Source organism: Kogia breviceps, chromosome 9 (assembly GCF_026419965.1).
Source record: "Kogia breviceps isolate mKogBre1 chromosome 9, mKogBre1 haplotype 1, whole genome shotgun sequence".
Lineage (NCBI taxonomy): Eukaryota > Metazoa > Chordata > Mammalia > Artiodactyla > Physeteridae > Kogia > Kogia breviceps.
Genome location: NC_081318.1, coordinates 93,627,624 through 93,650,332, shown reverse-complemented (window position 1 = coordinate 93,650,332; position 22,709 = coordinate 93,627,624). Strand labels below are relative to the sequence as shown.

Here is a 22,709-nt window from a genome sequence, read left to right as displayed (position 1 = left end):
GAAACTATTCAACAATTAGACACAAATATATTTAAGGCCATGTGTGCATGAGACAGAAAAAATTGGGCCCCAGCAGAGACAATAGGCTCAATTTATAAGTCTTCATGGCTATCAACTGTGGTGCCAAAGAGGATGGAAATGAACATGTCACTCTAGCCAACTCCTTCCTGGTCCTTGTCTCCAGGCTTTCCTTTACTTCTGATCTGTCTTATACCCTTTGGACACAGAATATTCCTTCTTAAAGGCAGATCTGACCACTTCACTACCATCTGCCATCATTTATACACACACCTATAATCTACACTGTTGGATAGAGTCAAAGCTCTTTAACATTACTGTACCTTGGAAACCTTCTTGTCTCTGCCTCCCTTTCTAGCCTCATCTTCTTATAAATCCCGCATGCACATTAAGTTTCAGCAGCCACAAGCTGCTATGCTTTCTTTCCTGCATGCACCAAGCTCCTCTTGCTGTTTTGCCTTTGCTCCAGCTGTGCTCTTTGCTTGGAGATAGGAGGGAAAAGAATGAACAGCCTGATTGCTTCCCCCTCCTCATTAAGCACCAGCTCCAGGATGAAGTCCATGCCCCTTGGCACAGGTGAAAAGACTTCATGAATTGGCTCTTCCTTGCTACCTACCCAGCCTCATCATTAACAGTTCTTTCTTTCAGACTTCTACTCGATTTCATTCTTTCTGTGGATATTTTTAGCACCTACTATGTTAAAGATATATTTATCTTTATATATAAAGATATATAGGGAACTTATATGTTATAAAATAGAGGTTTTATAGGGAATTTAAGATGAATTAAGTTTCAGTTCTTGCCCTCAGGGAGCTTTAGTTCTCACTTGAATGAAAGATCATATTCTTTACTTTGGCTTGCTAATTGGAAAGTCAGAACAATTCCATCTGTGTTGAATTTGTGAACATCAAAGTCTTTTCCAGTTTTAGAGTTTAATAATGTACAGCGCTGATAACTTTATCCAGCTACATTTTACTATTGTCTTTCCCTTTGAGACAAGACTGAGAGACAGGCTTACAGTTAAGGAGCTGAGTAACATTCATTCAAAAAGCTTTGATTTCTAAGAAGCTTGCCTTATGAATATATTACATCCGGAAAGATTTTGAGTGCATCATGGACAAATTCATAGACCATCCTGCAATGTAGACACTGAAACAATTTTTGCATTTATGTGCTCAAGCATTTGGTGATTGAAATTTGAGCTCTTTTAAATATTGAGAACAAGAATCCTTTGAACTTCCTCCTCATCTCAAAGGGAAAATCAGATTATTCTATGTTACATAATGCCTACTTCATCTTCATCTTGCTGGCTCCCATATATTTTCATCTGTGTGGCTACCTCTCTAGGGTGTAAACCAGCTTTCTATCTTCCTCCTTGTCCCATTTCATTTGCACTTTTGCCGGAGTCTTCCACCAGGTGCACAATCACTTTGATGGTTGATTGGCACCATGAACAGTTTTGAAGATAGAGTCTTTGTATTGAACTATAATGCCACACATTATGTTTGTTCTCTCCATTCCTGCTGGAAAAAAGTGTACTGTATATTTTTTAATCTGTACATGCATATCCAAATCCTACATTCTGGTGGTGGAGTGTCTAGAAAAATTGCTGGTATCTTGAATGCAGTGGCAAGAGTACAGCGTTTATTGAAAGCCTTGCACTTGTTCTCATGCGTCATTGGCACATAGAACCTTTTGACAACAGAACTACAGTTTTACAACTTAAAAAAAAAAACCCTTGTGTTCTCTTTAAGGTGTGGTTTGCTTCCCCTGTAAATCAACCAGTTCTCATCCCATGTGCAAGATGCTCTGACCTGCAGGATTTTGTTATTTTAATATTCATGATTCCACGAAGTAGCTAGGAACAGAATGTTAGGCATTGATGGTCCTGCTGAAAGTAAACCTTTGCCAACCTTTAGTGGTGTTCGGGGAAGCCATATTGACCATGCAGAATTCTTCCCCGAACCTCACCTCCTAGCCTAGTGCCAGTTTACCTCTTCCTGCAAAGGCCTATTCTTCCAGGACAACGTACCACAAATATTTACAACTAGCAGACTTCTTCAGTGTTCCTGGGGAGACTCATAAATCGTTAAATAAATACAAACCCGCTGCTACTCATTCTAGAACATTTTATAAATAGTTACCAATACAAGAAGCAGCACCATTGCAATCAAAGCTTCAAACACATCTGACTTGCAAATGTCAACTTAGGGCTCATGCTTGAAATCACTCTGTGTTTTTTTGTCTTTCTCATGTTGCAGTCATACTGTTCTCTTGTACTGGATTTCAGCTCTCTGGGAGAGGGTTCCCTGAATCTTTGATATTCTGCCCTACAGTACCCCCTGCATTGAATTCCATGTCCAACACGTATGCAGCCTGCATTTTACTTCAGGACATCTCAAACTTACCGTAAATTTGGTGCAAGGCTGTTTAGCTGTTTTAATATCTTCAGTAACAGAACCACAGAAACGTAATCCCACACACACACCTCTGTATAAATATACATGTGTAAATATGGACTCACTTTTTAATGAAGTCCAGTTGAAAGAGTTTCATCCTGTCTTTCAGAATGATTTTATTAAATTTAAAGATGGATCCATTTTTAATCATTTTCATGTATCTAATGAGTCAGGAGTGTTTGACACTCTGACACGAGCTCAAAGGGTTGAACTGGCAAGGGTTCAGATTCTAATGAAGTGTCATGTGATACAATGGGCCATCACCTTCTACTTAATTTGATTTATAAATGATAACAAAGACTATGAAGAGACCAAGACTGCATATACTTTTTGGAGCAGGGAGTGAGGTAATAGAGAGATAATGGGGAAATAGCAAAGCCTGTTAGACTTCGATAAGATTCTTCCCTGTGTTTTTATGCAGGATGATCAATGAGATACATCCCTGAGAGCTGTCCTGGAGTCCTGTATCTCAATCTATCTAACACAACTATCACCAACAGGACGATGCGACTCCTGCCAAGGTAATGCTTGTGTTATTTGTATTACACTGAAAATAGTTACGCTCCTCTAGGCTCTGACTTGCTCTAGTATTCCCCAAAGGCAGTGATCCTTTTACTAACACCCCACCACCTTGGTACCCCTATTCTGATAACAGGACTGCTTTCAAGTCCCCCAGCTAGTGCCTATCCTCTCCCTCCTTAGCCTTGCTTTGGCCGGTATTTGGGGGTCACTCTTGTAGCAGTTTGCCCAGTAGGTTGAGTTAGGCTCTGCCTATCTCTTTCTGGTCCTTGTTCCTGGGCTTTGGAGCCTGGCCCATCAGTCCCAGTCCAGTGTTTGGACTTCTCTACAACAGAACCCCAATATCCTGCCTCCTTAGACCCTGAGCACTGCAGAGCCAGGTTCCCTGTTGCCATGCTCTGGTTACCTGTTGGGACCCCCATCACTTCCAGGAAACCTGATGCTTGCGTGTTTTTGATCTATGGACTGTTGACAAGCCAGCACTTCTTTGGAGAAAGGAAAGAAGAATATAAGACATCACTAAGAGTTGACAGAATATTCAATTTTATCAAAATTTACGTCATTCAACTATTCTTTATTTTCACCAAGGAAAGACTAATCAGGAAGAGTATATGCTCCTATTGGGAGAGATTCAAAACAGTTTTCAAACTACTGTGAAAGAATGAACCATTTTTGAGAATGTAACTTTTTTGAGATCCTTCGAAAAATAACAGTGAGGCATTTAGAGAAGCTTAAACAGAGAAAATTATAGGTGGTAACTTTCCTTATCTTTTTTCTCTAACCATTTCCAGGAAATATGCAAGACTAAAAAAAGGTGGTAACATATTTGCTTTATCTCATTAATTGACTTTCCATATTCTAGTCAGTCAAATCTATCAAACATTTCCTTTGAAATTTCTCATGAGTCTTTTAAAAAATAGAGGGTTTTCCTCCTTCCAGGCATTTGATACACATTTTTTTTCTTGTATGATTTGTTTTTATTTAAATTTATAATCAACCTAGAATTAATTTTGGTAGATAAATGAAGCAATGATCTACAATGAGGTATCACCTCACACCAGTCAGAATGGTCATCATTAAAAAGTCTACAAATAACAAATGCTGGAGAGGGTGTGGAGAGAAGGGAACCCTCCTACACTGCTGGTGAGAGTGTAAGTTGGTGCAGCCACTGTGGAAAACATTATGTGAATGTAGTATTCCATTGTATTATGTATCTTCTTTAACCATTCATCTGTCAATGGACGTTTAGGTTGTTTCCATGTCTTGACTATTGTGAATAGTGCTGCTATGAAATAGCGATGCATGTATTTTTTGAATTATAGTTTTCTCTGAATATATGCCCAGAAATGGGATTGTTGGAGCATATGGTAATTATCTTTTTAATTTTCTGAAGAACCTCCATAATTTTTTTTTAAATTTTTGACTTCTGATAGTTGCCTTTTTTTTTTAAAAAAAGGGTCTTCATTTCTTCGTTTCTGTGCATGGGCTAGTTGTGGCGAGCTGGGGCCACTTTTCATCACGGTGCACGGGCCTCTCACTGTCGCGGCCTCTCTTGTTGTGGAGCACAAGCTCCAGACGCGCAGGCTCAGTAGTTGTGGCTCACAGGCCTAGTTGCTCCGCGGCATGTGGGATCTTCCCAAACCAGGGCTCGAACCCATGTCCCTTGCATTGGCAGGCAGATTCTCAACCACTGCACCACCAGGGAAGCCCTCATTGTAGTTTTGATTTGCATTTCTGTAATAATTAGCGATGTTGAGCATCTTTTCATGTGCCTATTGACCATCTGTATTTCTTCTTTGGAGAAATGTGTATTTAGGTCTTCTGCCTGTTTTGGGATTGGGTTGTTTGTTTTTTTTGTTGTTGACTTGTATAAGCTGTTTGTATATTTTGGAAACTAAGCCCTTGTCAGTCACATCGTTTGCAAATATTTTCTCCCATTCTGTAGGTTGCAGACATGACAAACTTTTAATCTGCTATCTTGCTTCTTCAGTCTAAACACTCAACAAAATGCATTTATATGCATACATGTTTTTGAAGAACCAGCTGTGAGATATTTACCAATATGTCAATAATTAAAGGTAAAATAAGTTGGGAACTAATCCATATTTTTACAATATTTAGTCTCCCTATCATGAACATAGCATACTTCTAAAATTTTTCTTTCAAATGTTCTTAAATGTCTCAAAATTTTGTTTTATTCATATAGATAGTCTGTGGTGTCTTTTTCATTGCCATTGTGAATAGTATCCTTTCTGATTATGATTTCTCATTATATTTTCTAAATGGTTACTTTTGGACTTGGGCACGATGTACATGTATCTTTTTAAACTTTCCATTTGTATGATTTAATTGATTTCTTTCCTTTTAAAATAAAAAAAAAGAGCTATGAAATTACTTCTAAAGAAGAACTTAGGCAAAGCTTATAAGATTTGATAAATATTGTTCTCGTTTTCTAAACAAACTGTTGTATATTTGATAATACATTGATAACCGCTTTGACCTAATAATTATTTAGAAGAGGATTTTTGGTTTCAAATTGTTGAAGTTTCTTAATTAAGCTTATGTTTTTAATTCTACTTTTTTACACTGTGGTCAAGAAATGTGGACTGAATTATTTCTACTTTTTGAAATTTATTGAGATTTCTTGGTGGACTAGTTTATATAATCAATTTCAGTAAATCATCCATGAATGTTTAAAACAAGAGAGTTTCTTTCAGAGAACAACATTTCTAGGTGTATATGCACATATATGTATAAATTCTTGATATGTCATAGATAAGTGATATATTAGTTGCCTATTATGATAAAGCTTCTATTAATTTATTTTTGTTATTTTATACATAAAGATTAATAAGTAGTATGTTTCATTATAGATTGTAGCATTTGTTCACATAAAATTATATTTTTTATCCCGGTTGATATTTCTTTGCCTTAAATTTTTTTTAATCTGTATTTATGCAGTCATCTTTGGTTTCTTTTGTGGTTTTGTGGAATAACTTTATGTATACCCATATTTTTAACCTTTGTGTTGCTGTATGTTAGGTTTATCTTTTACATGCAGCACATAGCTAATTTCTATTTTTTAAAATTTCAATCTCTTTGCCTTTATAAGAGGGAAGTTTAAAAGACTAATATTTCTTGTCAAAACTGAGTGCATGATCTTATTTTTCTCATCTTGCTTTATGTTTTAGATTTTTAATTTTTTTATGTTACTGCACTGTTTTCTGCCTTTTGCTATAAAAGTGTTATTTCTAGAATCTGAATGCATTTCAAAGATATATGCATATTCTCTTGTGTATTCTAACTAGTGGATATTTGTATGTTTTTTTAAAAACATGCTTTAACATGCATTTCTCTAATTATCAAAGTCACGATGAAACAGTAACTTTGGCTCCCCCTGTGTTAGGCAAGAGATCTGATACACTTTAATTCTCCCTTGAACTTGACGTTCTTTTACTTCCACTCACCTATATGTAAATACCTATTAATTGTGATTTTTGTTAACCATTTAACTTTCCTTTTAATGTTGATTTTTGGTGTTTGAACTCAACATTGTAATCATATTTATAATGATTATGTAGTCCTAACTCTAGTTTTATCATTCATTGATGGTTCATTTGTTCCACAATTTCCTTGTTCTTTAATTTTGATTTTGATTCACCCTATGATGACTAGAAATATAGTTTTAAAAACTCTTTATCTGGAAATATGTGCAAGTATTAGATTTTCAGTCATTACTTTCTGAAGATGACTTTCTGTTGTCTTGAAGGATGAACAACAAATACTCTTGGTGTATGGTTCTTGAATCATGTCCCTTACTCTATCCTTAAAACCCTATAAATGTTGCTCCATAATCTTTACTATTTCAAGTTAAAGAGAAGTCTAAAGCCAGCCTGATTTTTCTCTTCCTTTGTTGGTAACCTATTTTTTTCTGCCAAGATGCTGGCATGAACTTCCTTTTCTCTGAGAAATTAAAAACATCTTCCAAACTTAGTTGTGTTCTTTCAATTAACTTTTCCTGGAACATAGTAAACCTTTAGAACATTAAAACTTAGATTTTTCTCAGCCAAGGAAGGTGTTTTTCTCTTCCTTCTTTTTAAAATAAATTTATTTATTTATTTACTTTTGGCTGCGTTGGGTCTTCATTGCTGCGCGCAGGCTTCCTCTAGTTGTGGCGAGCGGGGGCTACTCGTCGTCGCGGTGCACAGGCTTCTCATTGTGGTGGCTTCTCTTGTTGCAGAGCACAGGCTCGAGGTGCGTGGGATTCAGTAGTTGTGGCACACGGGCTCAGTAGTTGTGGCTCGTGGGCTTAGTTGCTCCACAGCATGTGGGATCTTCCTGGACCAGAGCTCGAACCCGTGTCCCCTGAATTGGCAGGCGGATTCTTAACCACTACGCCACCAGGGAAGCCCTCTTTTTTTTTTCTATTAATTAAACTAAAGTCTTTATACAAATTTCATCAAGTTTTCCACTCATGTCCTTTTATTTTTGCTCTAGGATCCAATGTAGGGTTCCATATTGCATTCAGTTGTCATTGCTCCTTAGCCTCCTCAAATCTGTGCCGGTCCTCAGTAGTTCCTTGTATTTCATGACCTTGACACTTGAAGAATACGGTTTAGTTATTTATTTTATATAATGTCCCTCAATTTGAGTTTATCTGATGGATATTTTTCTTTTTAAATGCTTCTATTCCATTTGTTCAGGTTTTATCTTAAGAATCCCCTTTTATTTTTAGATCGATTTTTATTCTTGTCCTTCAAAGCTGTCATTTTCTCTCTCATCATTTTTATTTCTGTATACATTTTCTCAGCATACTGCATTCTCTATATCATTAGTTCTGAAAGTGTGTTCCAAGGACAGCAGTGTCCCGATAAATGTTTAATAACTGGCTGGGGTAGGGAGTAAAGGTGTGTCTTGATTTGTAGAATTTATTGATTTCTGTGATATAAATAATTCCATCATGGCCAATTTTAAGCTACCAACATGATACCACTGAATGTGGAATTGGGAAGAGATGCTAACAATTGGTTCTCATGAGCTGGTACAAGCCAGCTCCAGAAATACCACTGTGGAGGGCCCCTGACCATTTCAGGAATTCTGTAGGATTCTTTGTCCTGCAATATAGAACATCACTCAGTACTTTTCTTTAGACATTTCATATTAAGATATATATGTGATGAATATGTGTGCATGTATGAATGTGTGTGTTTATATATAGAGAGAGAATATATGTGCATGTGTGTATGTATGTGTGTGTGCATGTATCTACAGATAGAGAGTGGGAGGGATGAAGAGGGAAGAGAGAGATAAATATATGTTAAAAAATCCATAAATCCATTTGTGAAAATCTAAACTCTCAAAGTAGATGATTTGGGAGTAGCATATATCACAGTACAAATTATTCTTTAACTTAAAACATCTCTTCCAACCATAGTTTGAGATAAACTTTTCTCCTAGGAAATTTAAAATAACACTACAGCTCTGCATAATTTTTTAAGGACATTTATTTTACAAATGAAGCTATACCTTTAGTGGGCAACAGATAGAAAAATAGGACCCAAAATGAGAATTCTGTTTTGATTTTAACTTCTAGTTCTTGCTATTGAGACAACACTTAGGATAAAACTACTTGATACTGATGTTTTTCGCCATATGAAAAAAATGTACACTGACTTTCTTATCTTTAATAAAAATACGTTTCATAACGATTCTCTATTTTTGCTCTGCTTTCTATTGTTTCAAACATTCTTGGGTATGCAAAAGCATACGTTAAGCTGTAAATAACCAGAGATGTGTTATTTGTTGCTGTTTTCATTCTCTCTCTGGTGTCTTTAGTATTTCTTTCCAAAGAAAAATGTAATTTGTTTGCCTTTCTTAGCAACAGTGATTTGCCAGTTTTTTATTTCAGTATTTTTCCTCACTTTTTTGGGGACTTGCTCAGTTTTCTAAAGTTGAAAATGAGGGCTGCCCACAGCTCATGCTCATTCCAAAACATTTTTTTGCTTTTAAATATTTCCTGAATTAAACCCTCTCCATTTATTCCCATTGCCACAATCTAGGTGGCACTCTCAGCACCTCATTTGGTGCAGCATCCTGGTGGTTCACTCTTGGTCTCTCTTCCCTTCAATATGCTCTGCCTTATGCTGCAAGACGTGTCATCTTGAACTTAGTCTTATCACGTCTTTGACATCCTTAGGGTCTAGACTCTTCCCTAACTGTCCTTTAACATTATCTGATCAAACTTACCTGCCTAGGTTTTCCAAGGGAAGCCCTTAACTCTGGTCATCTGACTGCTACATGCTTCTCTTTCTCTACAGCTGGAATGCCTTTCTCCTCTCTCTGCTAATCCACAGACTTTACACCTCAAGTCACACCATCTACCAGAACTCCACAGTGATTTCTCCTTTTCCTGAGTTCTAAGAGCAACATTTATTCACTTATTCACCAATTCTTTAATGAAAAAAAAGACCAAAGAAAGGAGAAAAAATGATCTCTGTAGTTTCTATAAGAACTGTGATTTCTTAAAGATTATAGTAACAGTAGAAAAATAAATAAATAAATCACAGAGACACCCCCCCCACAAACATAAGAAACAGTTATCAAATAATTAGGAAAAAAGATAAACCAGTCTGAAAACACTGTCTCAAAGTGGAATTAGATTATCAAGTCATCTCTGGATTGGAAAAATGATGAACCAGATCTTACTCATGTAAGGGACACATTTTTTGCCAAAATTCAGGATAAAAAGTAGCAATATTGCATAAAATTTGTCAAGTGCGATTTCACTGTCAACTGATATTTTTCTCATCCCCAGAAGCTCTAAGTCTGCAGCACTGTAAATCCCTAGAAAGGCCAACAGGGCCACTCACGATTTTGTACTTTGCTTTCAAGCTGATGGTTCCCATGGGGTTCCACTTTGAAGAAAGATATCTAAAGACTTTTAATCCGGGAGTCATTTAGTTTAATTAACAGCCTCTTTTGCCAAACTCAAGGTTCTTAACCTGGGGTCAGTGGATCCTCCAAGGAGACCATGAATGGAAATCAGGGGTTCCATGAATCTTGATAGGAGAAAAAAAATCTCTATTTTCACTAAGCTCTAACTGAAATATAGTTTAAAAAAAAATCAGAGAAGTATTAGCAGCCCCTGGGACTCTTTCACCCATATAAATCACAGTTATTTTATCATCATAAATATTTTCTTATAGTTACATATATTTCAAAATATAATTGGTACTCACCACTGATTCAAAATCATGGTAATTATTAGACCTGCCACTAGATCTTGTTTTTTAATATGTCAATAAAGGAGCATATATATTATTATTACACTCATTTGGTTTTTAAAAAATATTTTGATAATATCTTTCAATATAATTGGCTGACTTTGTAAGTGTATTTTATTGTATACACTAAAAACATTATGTTGATAATACATTATAAAGCAACTATACTCCAATAAAAAAAACCCAAACATTATGCTGAAAAAGAGGCCACAGATCCATAGGTATCTATTAAGAACTCCTCGCTCAATTCTCATTTTTGGTATTTGTTAACTGACCACATGCACTTAAAGAAATTGAACGATACGCTTGGACCAGATTTGAATATATTTGAATATGCATGATTTCATAAGTAACAGTTTCATTATTATATCTAAAGAAAGACTGACTGATATACAGAACTTAGAAATAGGTTAGGCAGAACAGTCTTCAAATGAGTGGGTAACACATGGGAGGAAGAGAAACTACACCAGAGGCTATCAATCTCGCTAGAGTTGACAGATTACATATGGTATTACCACCATGACCAAAATGAGGGTATAGATGGCATATGAGGCCCCCCAAACTCTTAGTATCGGTTGTTTGCACCACTCTTATCAGGTGAATACTTATTCCATTCAATGGAAGGAAGATAGTACAAACTTCATAAGAATAATTCATATGTAATTATTATTTGAGGTAGTAGTAGCAACAATAACAATATATACATATATTTAAAGGTTCTACCATATCCCTGCTAATATTTATCATCAAAGATCACCCTCATTATAATACTATTACATCTATGTGCTTATGTAATTGTCACATCTCTAAGAGGAAAGAGCAGATAGGATTACATCCATGTTACAGATGAGTAAACTGAGGTTCAGGAAAGCTGGAGGCCCCAGGGTTGGTGAGGGTTAAAAAAAAAAAAGATAATGTTAAATTATCCACTTAAAAGATGCAGCAACAATCTCTGAGAGGTTAGGAGAAGTTGTAGTAAGTGTCAGGACTGAGATTCAAATCCGATTTCATCAGATTCCAAACCCTTGTGTATTTTCCATTGTGTCATGCTGCCTGCCTCACTATTCCTTTCTCCAAATTAGAGAGCTAAAGGGTTGCTAGGAACGACAACCCCCAAGAAAATTGTACTTACTCAGCTGAATCACAAGGGTATGCTTCAGGGAGAGGAAGATGGAGCATTTCCAAAACTTTGGCAATGCTCTTAGTTAACTAAAGGGCCCCAGGAGAAGGGACGTTCTTTGGGATGTTAGTGCTCCTTTCTCCTTCAGAACCCTGCCCACCCAGCCACTGGGGAATCCAGAAGGCGTCCCTCTCCGTTCTCCTGAATCTCATGGACACAGCCATTACCAGAGGGAAATGTGTGTTCTGAGTCAAATAATTTGCTACGGAATGTGAATCATATCATATAGTTGTGTTTTTTCAGATTTGGGAAATAAATCTGACTAATGGTCAAAGCGTGCATATCTAATTTCCCATTTATGTGCAGGTAAACTTTATTAGTCATTTGTGGGCTTTTGAGGGACAGAGAGGAGTTTTTTTCCTACTTTTCATTCTTTTTGCTTTCTAATTTGCTGTTAAACCGTTGCAGATCACAAACCAAAAGCACGTTTTTAATTCCATTGCAAGAGCAGGCAGTAGTGGGAATTCCTGCACTTTTAAAAAATGCCAGGCTTAGGAGGGCTTTGAAAATCGTCCACAGTGTCCTCAAACTGTGAGCCCTTACATAGTAGTACAGACTCGTCCTGAAGACCCTCTTTTTTTTCTGGAGGCTCTCATTTTGGTCATGGTGGTAATGCCATATTTAATCTGTTTCAACTCCAGTGAGATTGATAGCCTCTGATTGTAGTTTTTATTCCTCTCATATGTTGCTCACTCATTTGCAGACTGTTCTTAACCCATTTTTAAGCTCTGTATGTCAATGTCTTTCTTTATCCATAATAATGAAACTGTAACACACAAAATCATGCACTGTTACAAAAAAAATCTATTTTTTTCAAGCCATTTGCTTACCATGTCCATTTTAAGAGTCTGTTATGTTCAACTTTGCCTCCTTTCTGCCCCAAATCCTAACTCTCATGTAAGAGTTAATCGCCACTTAAATGTTTACAAAGGGTTTGTCCTCCTAGACATTTTGCATGTTATTTTGGTGCTCCAAAGATAAAACCTAAATGCAACAATAACACAAACTCTGAAACTGCTTTCAAACACTAACTTCCAAACAATAGGAATGCACAAACCTCCCCCACCCCCAAAGCTTTATCCCAATCAGCTTTCTTAAAAATCTTGACAAATCTTTAATTATTTTCATTTGAAATGTGATTATGCATTATCTGATACGCTACTGCAATCTCCTTTGCTTATCAGGAAGAGTGTTAACCATAAAGTTCAACTCTTGAATATCTGCAAGGAGAAAAGATTAATTTACAGTTTTACTTCTCTTTGTCATAGTGGCTTAACAAAGATGTGAGAAAACAACGAAAGTATAATCACTTTCCTTCCTCTCTTCTCTCGCCCTGTCTTTTCAGGTACTTCCACAATTTACAGAACCTTAGTTTGGCTTATTGCAGAAAGTTTACAGACAAAGGTTTACAGTACCTGAATGTGGGGAATGGATGCCACAAGCTCATCTATCTGGACCTTTCCGGCTGCACCCAGGTTTGTCTTTCAGCCTTCTTTTTCCTGCAGCAGGCGAAGAAGTCCTCCGGAGAATGAGAACAGGCTATATCCAACGCTCATGTTATACTAACGCTGTGAACGGACTGCAGCACACTTTTTGGAGGTTTTAAATTACATGGCGACAGCTGCTTAAATTTTCCCCAGGATCGCTACTATAGGCTCTTGGCTTCCTTCCACTGGAGTGCCACATCCACTAACAGGCAGAGTTCATTGGATGATGAAGCAGAACACTTCTGTGTAGATACTCTGAGCACAGTTATAATACCAGAGTCCAAATCTTGAAAACTTTTTAGAATTGATACCAAGATACAAACAAAGAAAAACCTTTTGTCGGGAGAAGTTGCAAAGAACTTCCTGAAAAGTCAGTTTGCTCTCACATGGGCCCTCAGAGAGTAAATAGTATTGGGTAAGATGCTACAAGTGATAAATGCATGAAAGGAAATACACAAAGATTATGACTTTATTTATTTATTTTTTATTTGTTTTTATTTTTGGCTGTGCTGGGTCTTCGTTGTTGTGCGTGGGCTTTCTCTAGTTGCGGCGAGGGGGGGGGGCTACTCTTTGTTGCGGTGCACGGGCTTCTCACTGCGGTGGCTTCTCTTGTTGCAGAGCACGGGCTCTAGGTGCATGGGCTTCAGTAGTTGTGGCACACAGGCTTCAGTAGTTGTGGCACGCGGGCAGTAGAGTGCAGGCTCAGTAGTTGTGGCACACAGGCTTAGCTGCTCTGTGGCATGTGGGATCTTCCCGGGCCAGGGATCAAACCTGTGTCCCCTGCACTGGCAGGCAGATTCTTAACCACGCCACCAGGGAAGCCCAAAGATTATGATTTTAAAAACTGCATTATATCCTTGGGCTAAATAACATGACAATTTGAGGTCTATATGGGGATATATTTAAGTTTGAAGGAACAAGACTAAGGAAAACTGGACAGAAGAGTGTGGAATTGTGGAGGGTAGGGCATGGCACTTTGGAAGCAGTTACTACCTCCTTGATAGTTTCTTCTGCTCTGTTTTGTTTGATTTCAGTCATGATTCTTTTAACTTTTCTTTCACCTCTCTGTGTATTTTATTGATATTTGTGTCATAGAATGTTCATCATTCTATGAGACTAATAACACAAATGAGAACTGTTACTATATGCCAGGCACCATGTTGAATGTTTCGTACAGATCAAATTTACTGCTCATATAAATGCTGTGCAGTATGTATTTATCCTGCCCATTTAGACATGAAAAGACCAAGGCTCCCAGGGCTGCACGGCTGGTGAAAGCACACGGTACTGGTACTGTTATAAGCAGGTAGATTCCCTGGAAGGAATACAGGGACAGAACAGATTTCTCCTCCAAGTTCTTGAATGGATAGAAATCTTACATAGCACTACTACTGGCATATCATGGTTTCCTGGTACACCACTCAGTGGAGAGGATGTAAGGGAAAGGAGTGGGGGACGTTAAGCTAGGGCTGAAATGGGTAGAAGTTGCATTTGTTTAACATCCAATCTACTGCGATATAGTTTGCTAAGCATCAACATGTACCATCACTCTGTGGCCAAGATGGCCTTAATGTTCCCTCCAGATGGACAAAACTTCAGACAGGCTTCTTCTTGATTCTGGATCCCTGACCTCCCTTTTCTTAGAGTGTTTACTTTAGAAAACTTGTGATTGTACATTCTTTCTCTGCTCCCGTTGAGATGTAGCCCTTAAAAAGCTTCTTGCCAGTTTTACAACCCAGGAATGTCTTCCTCGAAGACCTGGGAGCCAGCCTTTAATATGTAATCATCAACAGAGAGAGCATCAGTATCTCCCAGTCTCTGTGGGAGGATGGGAGCCTAACTTCCATATGGATGTCAATTAGCAAACACAGACGGCCTAATCACAAAGGAAGAACACCTGCAAATTCAGAAATAACTCAATGTGCTTGACACATCTAACTGATCAATCTCTCCCCTAAAGATACATGCTCCAGTACTTTTTTTAAAATTAATTTTTATCGGAGTTTAGTTGATTTACAATGTTGTGTTAGTATCTGCTGTCCAGCAAAGTGAATCAGTTATACATATACATATATCTGCTGTTTTTTAGATCTTTTTTTCATATAGGCCATTAAAGAGTACTGAGTAGAGTTCCCTGTACTATACAGTAGGTCCTTATTAGTTATCTATTTTACATACAGTTGTGTCTAGTTTACCTCAGTGCTTCAGAACCCTCTGCACAGTGTGACTTACCTCCTTGTTCTTCTCACTTTCTACCAAGTAACTATCGCAGCAAAAACACACAACACATGCACAGACACACAAACACACATACACATGTCCTAAGGTTAAATATTTTCAGACTCACTAAACCCAAAATTAGAGGTTTCAAATTGATGACCCTCTGGCTAGATATATATGCGAAACATATAGACACAGTCTGTCTTTAAATTTTGAGCCAACATTTGGAATTTTGGAGTTTTCAAGTAAAAATCTAGACTTCAAGCTTCTCTTAAAAAACCAGAAGAACTAGGAAAATTGGGCCTGCTTTCCCACATGGCAACAACGGGCTGGAGCTGAGTCAGCCTCACCCTCTTGAGATGGAACCCTCTCCTCAGTATGCTGCCCTCTCCTCCACTCAGTAACGTCCACACATGCACTTACTCTGGGATTGCTACCACTTCACGGCATTGCCTGCCTGCCTCAGTAGGTATTTGAGTTTGGTCTGAATGTATTTCTAAAGAATAGATTTCTTTTCCTAACTGGCCCTTAATTTGTAAGTCTCAAACCACAGTGACATTAGTATTTCACATCATTATGCAAAATAACGTTAGGTTTTATTTGTTCATCCGTCTTCCATTTGCATTTGTTCATTTAATAATTTAATTACTCGAGAGATTTAACCCTAGGTGTCAGGCACTGGAAATTGTACCATGTGAAACTTTGTAAGAAACGGGCTCATTATGAACCACAGATATCTTAATAATGGCTGCTGCTGTTAACTTCAGAGAATCAGTGAATCTTGGATGTTACTGCTTCTGAGGGACTTTTAAGTCTTTTGAGGAGGCTCCATCTACCTCCCTAGCTCTGGGTGTGAGGATAGTTTCACCCTTCCAGACCTACTTGCATTGATATGACAGTATAAAATGGTTTCAAAGAAGGAAATTTGACTATTCACATGTTTTTCAGGTTCTTCCCTTGGAAAGTAAAATGTATTTTCTTTTTATGTTTGGAATTTTGCACTGTGAAGTCATGTGTTAGTATATCTGATCAAGGAAAAAGGCCCTAATAAAACAAAAAGTTGAGAATAGAAGCTTATAACTAAATGCTTTACACTGGTGTTTATTGAGTGCCTGCTGCATACTGGGCACCATGATGAGTCAAATAGCATCTCTGTCTTTTGGAAGCTCTGGATTAACATAAATGAATTATGTCAAGGGCTAAATGTTAATGCAGTCAGAGCTTCCCCAAAAAGGAAAGATGTATACAGTATTGTGAAAGAATCTGAACCATATTTGTTAGAAAAAATAAATAAGTGGATGATGGAGAACTACAAAGAAAAGTGAAAATCAATTACATATGTTTTAGAAATATTCTGCATTCTTATGGGATTGGATAAACACTGTAGGGTGCACTAAGTAATATGACCAATTTCCTAATGAGTACCAGCACTTGCACGTTCCCCTGCATGTCATCATCTTCGATGGGGTTGAGGTGATGCCTCTGCCCAGTTTCTCTTCCTTGAAAAAGCCTCTGCTCACACTTGGCCTGAACTGGGATAGGGCTGCTCCAGTGAGCTCTCTCACTATCCTCTGCAAATTTCTACCCATATACTTGCCACTTTGAGTTTTCTTTTTTCACTTTTAAAAAACCTGCTTTTTTTCTTATTACATGCTAAATGCAGAAAAATACAAGGAAAAAGGAGAAAAAGGGACTTCCCTGGTGGCGCAGTGGTTAAGAATCTGCCTGCCATTGCAGGGGACACGGGTTCGAGCCCTTGTCCGGGAAGATCCTACATGCCGCGGGGCAACTAAGCCTGTGTGCCGCAACTACTGCACCTGCGCTCTAGAGCCCGCGAGCCACAACTACTGAAGCCCGCGTGCCTAGAGCCCGTGCTCTGCAACAAGAGAAACCACCACAGTGAGAAGCCTGCGCATCACAACGAAGAGTGGCCCCTGCTCTCCCCAACTAGAGAAAGCCTGTGTGCAACAAAGACCCAACACAGCCAAAAATAAATAAATTAATTATTTTTTTTAAAAAAAGGAGAAAAAAATTTAAATTACCTGAAAATTCATCACCAGAAATAATAAACACTACTAGAATTTCAGGGTCTTTATTCCATGCCTGTCTAGACTTTTTTAAAACTCAAATGGATTATATAGTACACATATCTTTCATTTAATGTTTTATAAAGTGAATATCTCTTTATTCCATTAAATATTTTTCCTGTAACTTACTTTTAATAGTTATATAGTATTTCATTGTATCAAAATACCAATATGTATTTAACCATTCATTATTGGCCTACAATTCTTTTTTTTTTTTTCTTGGCCTACCATTTTTTTTGTTATCATAAATAACCTGTGAGGAAAATTATTGTAGCCGTATCTTTGCATATGTCTATGCAATTTTTTGGTACAAATTTTTAGAAGTGAAATGGTCAGAGGATATAGTTATTTTTAAGGCCATCCATACCCTACAAAAATTGTCAGTTTACACTTACCATAAATGTAAAACAGTTTGTTCTCTTCATAAATATATATTAATAAATTTTGCCAATTTGACATTGAATATGATATTTTATATTTTCAATTTGTATTTCTTTGAATACTGGGCGAAGTTAAACCATACACAGGCACTTAATAAATATCTGTTGAATGACAGCATTCTTATCCCAACAGGTTGCCACTGTTAAAATATTTTTCAATATGGGAACATATGCATATGTATAACTGATTCACTTTGTTGTAAAGCAGAAACTAACACACCATTGTAAAACAATTATACTCCAATAAAGATGTTAAAAAAATTTTTTTTCACATTAATTAAAGTATCTCTTTCAAACTGGGGAATATTAGAGATAATGTAAGTTAAGTGCCTGACACAGCTGGTGATAAAAAAAGAAAACCTATTTGTATATTTCTCTAAAAAAATTTCTTCAGAGCCTGAGTGCAACATTTTCATTATAGTAGTTTCAGAAGAAAAAAAAAAAATCTACATTCATTTAACAAAATGATTCTGGCTGAATCAGTTGAACAAATTTAATTTGTTTCCTTTTATATTTGCTACTTACTCAAAGTTATAAAATCTAACCTTATGCCATAAAATAATTTTTTAAAAGTCATGTTTAAATACAATTTGGAAAGACTCTGGAGACAAAATGGTTTTATCACATAAAGAAGGTACTCTTTCCTGTGCTCCTTTGTCATCTATAATCTGGGAGACATTTGGCGACAATGAATGGATCCATCTTTTTCTATGCTCTAAGGAATGATGTGTGACCTAACTCATGGTAGACATTTGTCAGATATTTGTTGAATTTTTGGATTAATGTTTAGTTAAATAAGTGAAACTAATGAACCACGGTATGAGATGTTGGTAGTTTTCCTTTGCATCTCATACTCTGCTTCAAGGAACCACTCCTCTCCCTTCCCTTGTGGTTCTGGGGAGCTGTCAGTCGTGGCACCTTGAAAGCAACACACCACAGTAATTGAAAGCATTGGTTCTGGGGCACCTGCATTTTAATCTTGAGTTTGCTATTTACTAGGTATGGGACTGGGGCAGGTTACCTAAGCTTTCTGTATACCTCACTTTCCTTACCTATGAAATGGGGAAAATACTAGTAACTTCCTAAGTGTGTTGTGTGAATGAAATTATTTGATACATATAAGAGTCTTAGAATGATGGCTTCATATAGTAAATGCTTAGCCACCATTAGCTATTATTATTAGATTACTAATAGTATTTTCCAATGGCCGCTATTATTTGGCCCAGGCCTAGACATTCCTAAATTCCATGTGCAGTGGCTATGATTTTTCCAGGAAGAGCATGACCTTAGCAGAACTATTCAGAACTCTTTTAGGTGCTCAACATTGGGAAAAATAAATTCAGTCTGTCCTGAGGTTGCAGGGCCTGGAATGTGTAAGTCTAGGCTGGTTTGTGGTTCTCTTGCTCAGGAACATGGAGGAAATTTGTCTGCAATGGGAAAGAATAGAATCGTCACAAAGAGGCTGAACTTCAAGAGGGAGAGATGCTGTGTTTGAGAAAGAGAGATGGTATATTTTTGCTTAGCTGGACTTTCAGTTAGAGATACCACTAATTCCCTTTTTACCTATGCTAGTTTATGTTGGGTCATTGTGACTCAAGGAAGCTGACTGGTACAACTGTTGAGGATGTGATTCCTATTTAGCTTTTAGTTGGGGTTTTGAACACTTTGATGGAAAGCCTTTCTCAAGGAAAAAACTAAGGCCCAAGAGAGGAAGTTGTGAAGGTTTCTCATAGCTCTTCACATGCTTGTATTCTACCATGTACCTGAATTTGTTGCTTTGAGCATGCCTGTGACTGACCACAAAGCAATCCTTAACACCCAAGAAACCGGATTAAATCTGCTTCCTGTTTTGCTGGCACTGACAGCTGGGATATACTGAGCAAGGGCATTCCCTAATGACTTTTTTGAGGGTAAGTATAATATACAGAAAAGTGCACAAAGTGCTATATACATGTCCTTTGGTGAACACAGAATGTATTTTTGTTGAGTATACACATAGGAATCAAATGGGCTGCGTGTGAAGTACGTGTATGTTTGGCTTTTGTTGATATCATCATTAGTTTCCTAAATTGGCTGTGTCAATCCTAATGATTATGATTTAGAAAACTCATGTGGATGTGATTTCTTCAGGAAAGCTAATGCTGTGGCTCCGCATACTTACTCCCTATATTTACCCACATAATTTATTTTCATAGCAACACTTTTATTAAAGTGCAGTCCAGGAGAGGTAGGAGAACAACATTCAAACCTAGAGTGGGCTTCTATGCTGATGAGTACTCTTCCCTTCTCAGAAATTAGCAATAAGTATTTAAGTCATCTTATATTCACTTCTGTAGCAAGCAGGTTTCATTAAACTTCCCTATTTTCAACTATTTTTATCAAACATTTAGAATCTATCACTGGTGACTACTTTCACTAAAAGAAAATAAGAAGAGAGGTTTAAAAATACTGTGTGTTCTCTGCAGTATTTTTCAGGAGAGAAAAAGTACTCAAGGGAAGAAATATAACAAGGAATTTCTATTTTATTTCCTACTAGATTTATTTTATTTTACTTATTTTGGAACTCAGGTACCATGAACAGATTTAATCACACTCCTCAATTCATGGCACACTTTCATCATCAGTCCATGCAAGGCTGATCTCTTGTTTTATTTATTCCCTTTTATCCACATTTCCAACTTATGTTCCCCTTTCTCTACACAAGCAAATCCTCTAATTTGTTTTATGTGGTTCCATATATGAATATATTCTTAAAACTTTCATTTGAAAAGATACTTGTACCCCAATGATCATAGCAGCACTATTTAATAGTCAAGACACAGAAGCAACCCAAGTGCCCATCAACAGATTTTATATATATATATATATATATATATATATATATATATATATATATATATATCACATTTTCTTAAGCCAATCATCTGTTGTGTGTGTATATATATATTTACACACATATATATCACACACACATATATATACACATACATACACAACGGAATATTACTCAGCCATAAAAAGGAAATATTGTCATTTGTAGCAATGTGGATGGACCTAGAGAATATTATGCTTAGTGAAATAAGTCAGACGGCAAAAGACAAATCTATATGATATGACACATGATATGAATCTAAAAAATAATACGAACGAATGTATATACAAAAGAGAAACAGAGTCACAGACATAGAAAACAAATTTACGGTTACAAAAGGGGAAGGGGAGGGGGAGGAACAAATTAGGAGTATGGGATTAACAGATACAAACTACTATACATAAAATAGATAAGCAACAAGGATTTACCGTATAGCATAGGGAGTTATACCCAATATCTTATAATAACCTATAATGGAATATAATCTGCAGAAAAACTGAGTCACTATGCTGTACACCTGAAATTAACACTATATTGTAATTCAACTATACTTCAATTTAAAAAATGAGCAAAACATAAAAGTCTTTCTCTAGCAACAAAATGGAATATATTAATATATATATATATCAATGTATGCTTTTTTTTTTGTGGTACGCGGGCCTCTCACTGTTGTGGTCTCTCCCATTGCGGAGCACAGGCTCCGGACACGCAGGCTCAGCGGCCATGGCTCACGGGCCCAGCCGCTTCGCGGCCTGTGGGATCCTCCCGGACCGGGGCACGAACCCGTGTCCCCTGCATCGGCAGGCAGACTCTCAACCACTGCGCCACCAGGGGAGGCCCTTGCATTCTTATATTGTGGTTCTGTGTGTGGATTTGAATCCTCATAAACGATATTGTGCTACAGCTCCGGCTCTTTCTCTTATTTCTGACAATGTTTCTAAAGGTGCCTCAGTCACCTCTTCTCTCGAACCCCTTAATCTCTTAATCATAGAGAGCCCCAAGGTTCAGTTCTTGGTCTACTTTTCTTCTCATCATGCACTTGGTGATGTCACCTAGATTATGGCTTTAAATATCACCTACAACAACAAACACTCATATAAAAAAAGAATCATGCAACAAACAAAACTTTCCAGGTATCAGACACAACAACAGAAACTGGAAAAATGGTAAGATATGTTCCCTAATCTAAAGAAGATCAGAGGAGGAGACAGACAGGCATAAAAATTATTTTACAATGTGGTAAGAGAGGAAGTATAAATGTGGTTAACAGCACAGACTAAAACACCAAACAGACCCAGTTTGAAATCTTAGCTTTACCTATCACTTCTAGCTGTGTATTCTTAGGTCAAATAACCTGTCTAAGGCTCAGTTTTCACATATGCTAAAGGGGATAATCATAGTACCTACCTGATGGGGTTCTAACCATAAGTAAATAAGATAACGCATGTGAACCATTTAGTAGAGTGTCTGGAACAACTATTTTAAGTGAGATACCAGATGTACATACGTATATAAGGGTGAGGAGCCTTAAAGAGGGAATAACAAACATCCTGAGTGGTCTGGACGTTATCTGTTGAGTGGAACCTTGAGACATGAATAGGAATTCATCATTAAGAACAGGAGGGAAAGGAAAACAACATAGGAGCAAGGTGTACTCTGTAAAGAGGAAAGGCAGTAGTTAGTGTTCATATGGGAAAATAACAGGAATGGTTGAAAAAAAATAGGTGGGAGCTGGCTCATGAAGGGACTTATATTTCCTGCTGCATAAGCAGCTTGAGTTTTGTCCTGTAGATAATGGGAAGCCACTGAAAGATTCTTAAGCATAGAAGTAAGGTCACGTATTATGTCAATATACAGCTGAGCAAAACCTATAATATAATAGTAAGGTATGGGCAGTTTCATAGTTACAATAATCAAACACAAAGACCTTAGAGACCAGCGGTCCAATGCCAATTTTATATGACAACGTGGGGTTTAAAAAATAAATTTGATTAGAAATGGAAAAAGCTAAAGGCAATTTTAAAGTCAACAAAAAATGAGAATTACTTGAATTATAATTGAGACCACTGCCCATTCTCAGATCATGTGATTTGAGACTCAGGTAGTACAGGAAATTATGACCCAGTTTCCATCCTTTGTCTCTT

The 22,709-nt window shown here is 37.1% G+C and overlaps 2 protein-coding genes across 2 annotated transcripts in view; one reads left to right on the top strand and one right to left on the bottom strand.

The window, feature by feature from the left end:
* LRRC17 (leucine rich repeat containing 17) overlaps positions 1–13,027 on the bottom strand; it is a 30,763-nt gene extending 17,736 nt beyond the window's left edge. The window contains exon 1 of the mRNA XM_059074547.2: positions 12,875–13,027. The gene's annotated coding sequence lies outside the window, so the exon portion shown is untranslated. The remainder of the gene's footprint in view (positions 1–12,874) is intronic.
* FBXL13 (F-box and leucine rich repeat protein 13) overlaps positions 1–22,709 on the top strand; it is a 123,200-nt gene that overhangs the window by 82,309 nt on the left and 18,182 nt on the right. The window contains 2 exon segments of the mRNA XM_059074540.2: positions 2,899–2,998; positions 12,805–12,934. Coding sequence (XP_058930523.1) covers positions 2,899–2,998; positions 12,805–12,934 — 230 coding nt within the window.